This window comes from Penaeus monodon, chromosome 32 (genome assembly GCF_015228065.2).
Source record: "Penaeus monodon isolate SGIC_2016 chromosome 32, NSTDA_Pmon_1, whole genome shotgun sequence".
Lineage (NCBI taxonomy): Eukaryota > Metazoa > Arthropoda > Malacostraca > Decapoda > Penaeidae > Penaeus > Penaeus monodon.
This window is the reverse complement of record NC_051417.1, coordinates 25,162,905-25,163,767: the sequence shown is the minus strand read 5'-3', so window position 1 is coordinate 25,163,767 and position 863 is coordinate 25,162,905. Positions and strand designations below refer to the sequence as shown.

At 43.3% G+C, this 863-nt stretch overlaps 1 protein-coding gene across 1 annotated transcript in view; it reads left to right on the top strand.

The window, feature by feature from the left end:
* LOC119593767 (PDF receptor-like) overlaps window positions 1–863 on the top strand; it is a 172,227-nt gene that overhangs the window by 125,243 nt on the left and 46,121 nt on the right. The window contains exon 4 of the mRNA XM_037942784.1: window positions 161–264. Within this exon, the coding sequence (XP_037798712.1) occupies window positions 161–264 (104 nt within the window). The remainder of the gene's footprint in view (window positions 1–160; window positions 265–863) is intronic.

Genomic DNA, 863 nt, shown 5'->3' with positions numbered 1-863 from the left:
CCATCCTAGTTATTTCATAGTTATTAAAATTTCACGCCTTGCATTCTCTCTTATGTAACTTTTATCTCTTTCCATTCTCACAGGCCAGAATGGAACATCGTGAAACTGAAACCAAATCCCTGTTCATAATCTCACCGCAACTCCGCTTCTACCTTTTCAGCTGAAGCTTCATGTGGCTGAAGTCAGTCGGCTGATCGAGACCGTGGGTCTCTCCCTCTCGTTGGCTTCCGTCCTCGTCTCCATCGTTATTTTCTCCTATTTCAGGTGAGGAATTTCAAGGCTTTGTTTTTCCCTGGGCTGGCCTTGCGCTGCACTTGTCAACACTTCGACACTCTTCTCTCTCTCTCTTTACCCAATCCAATTTTTTAAACTCCTTCGACACACTTAATTGTTACTCATCACATTTCCAGACTCCTAGACAGACGTGACGTTAAACAGGTAGATGCTACTGTACTAGACTTCGACAAAGCCTTTGACAAAGTCCCCCACAAAAGACTGCAAAAACTACATTTTTACGGAATCACAGTTTTTCTTGGAAACTCAGCGCGTTCTCCTTGACAGTACTATATCTAGCTCTGTTTCTGTCTTTTCTGGTATCCCCCAGGGCACCGTCTTAGGCCCTCTCCTTTTTCTACTCTACATAAATGACCTCCCACTATCCACCCCTAATTCTACAACTAGACTTTCTGCTGATGACAGCCTCATATATCGACAAAGTAAGACACCTGACGACTGTAACCTCCTCCAGACTTACCTAGACTCCTTCGAGTCACATGGCAAATAAACTTTTGGCTGGAAAAATGCAAAATCATAAATTTCACTCGTCCCCAAGCGCTTATAAAATTTCCATATTCAATCCGCTC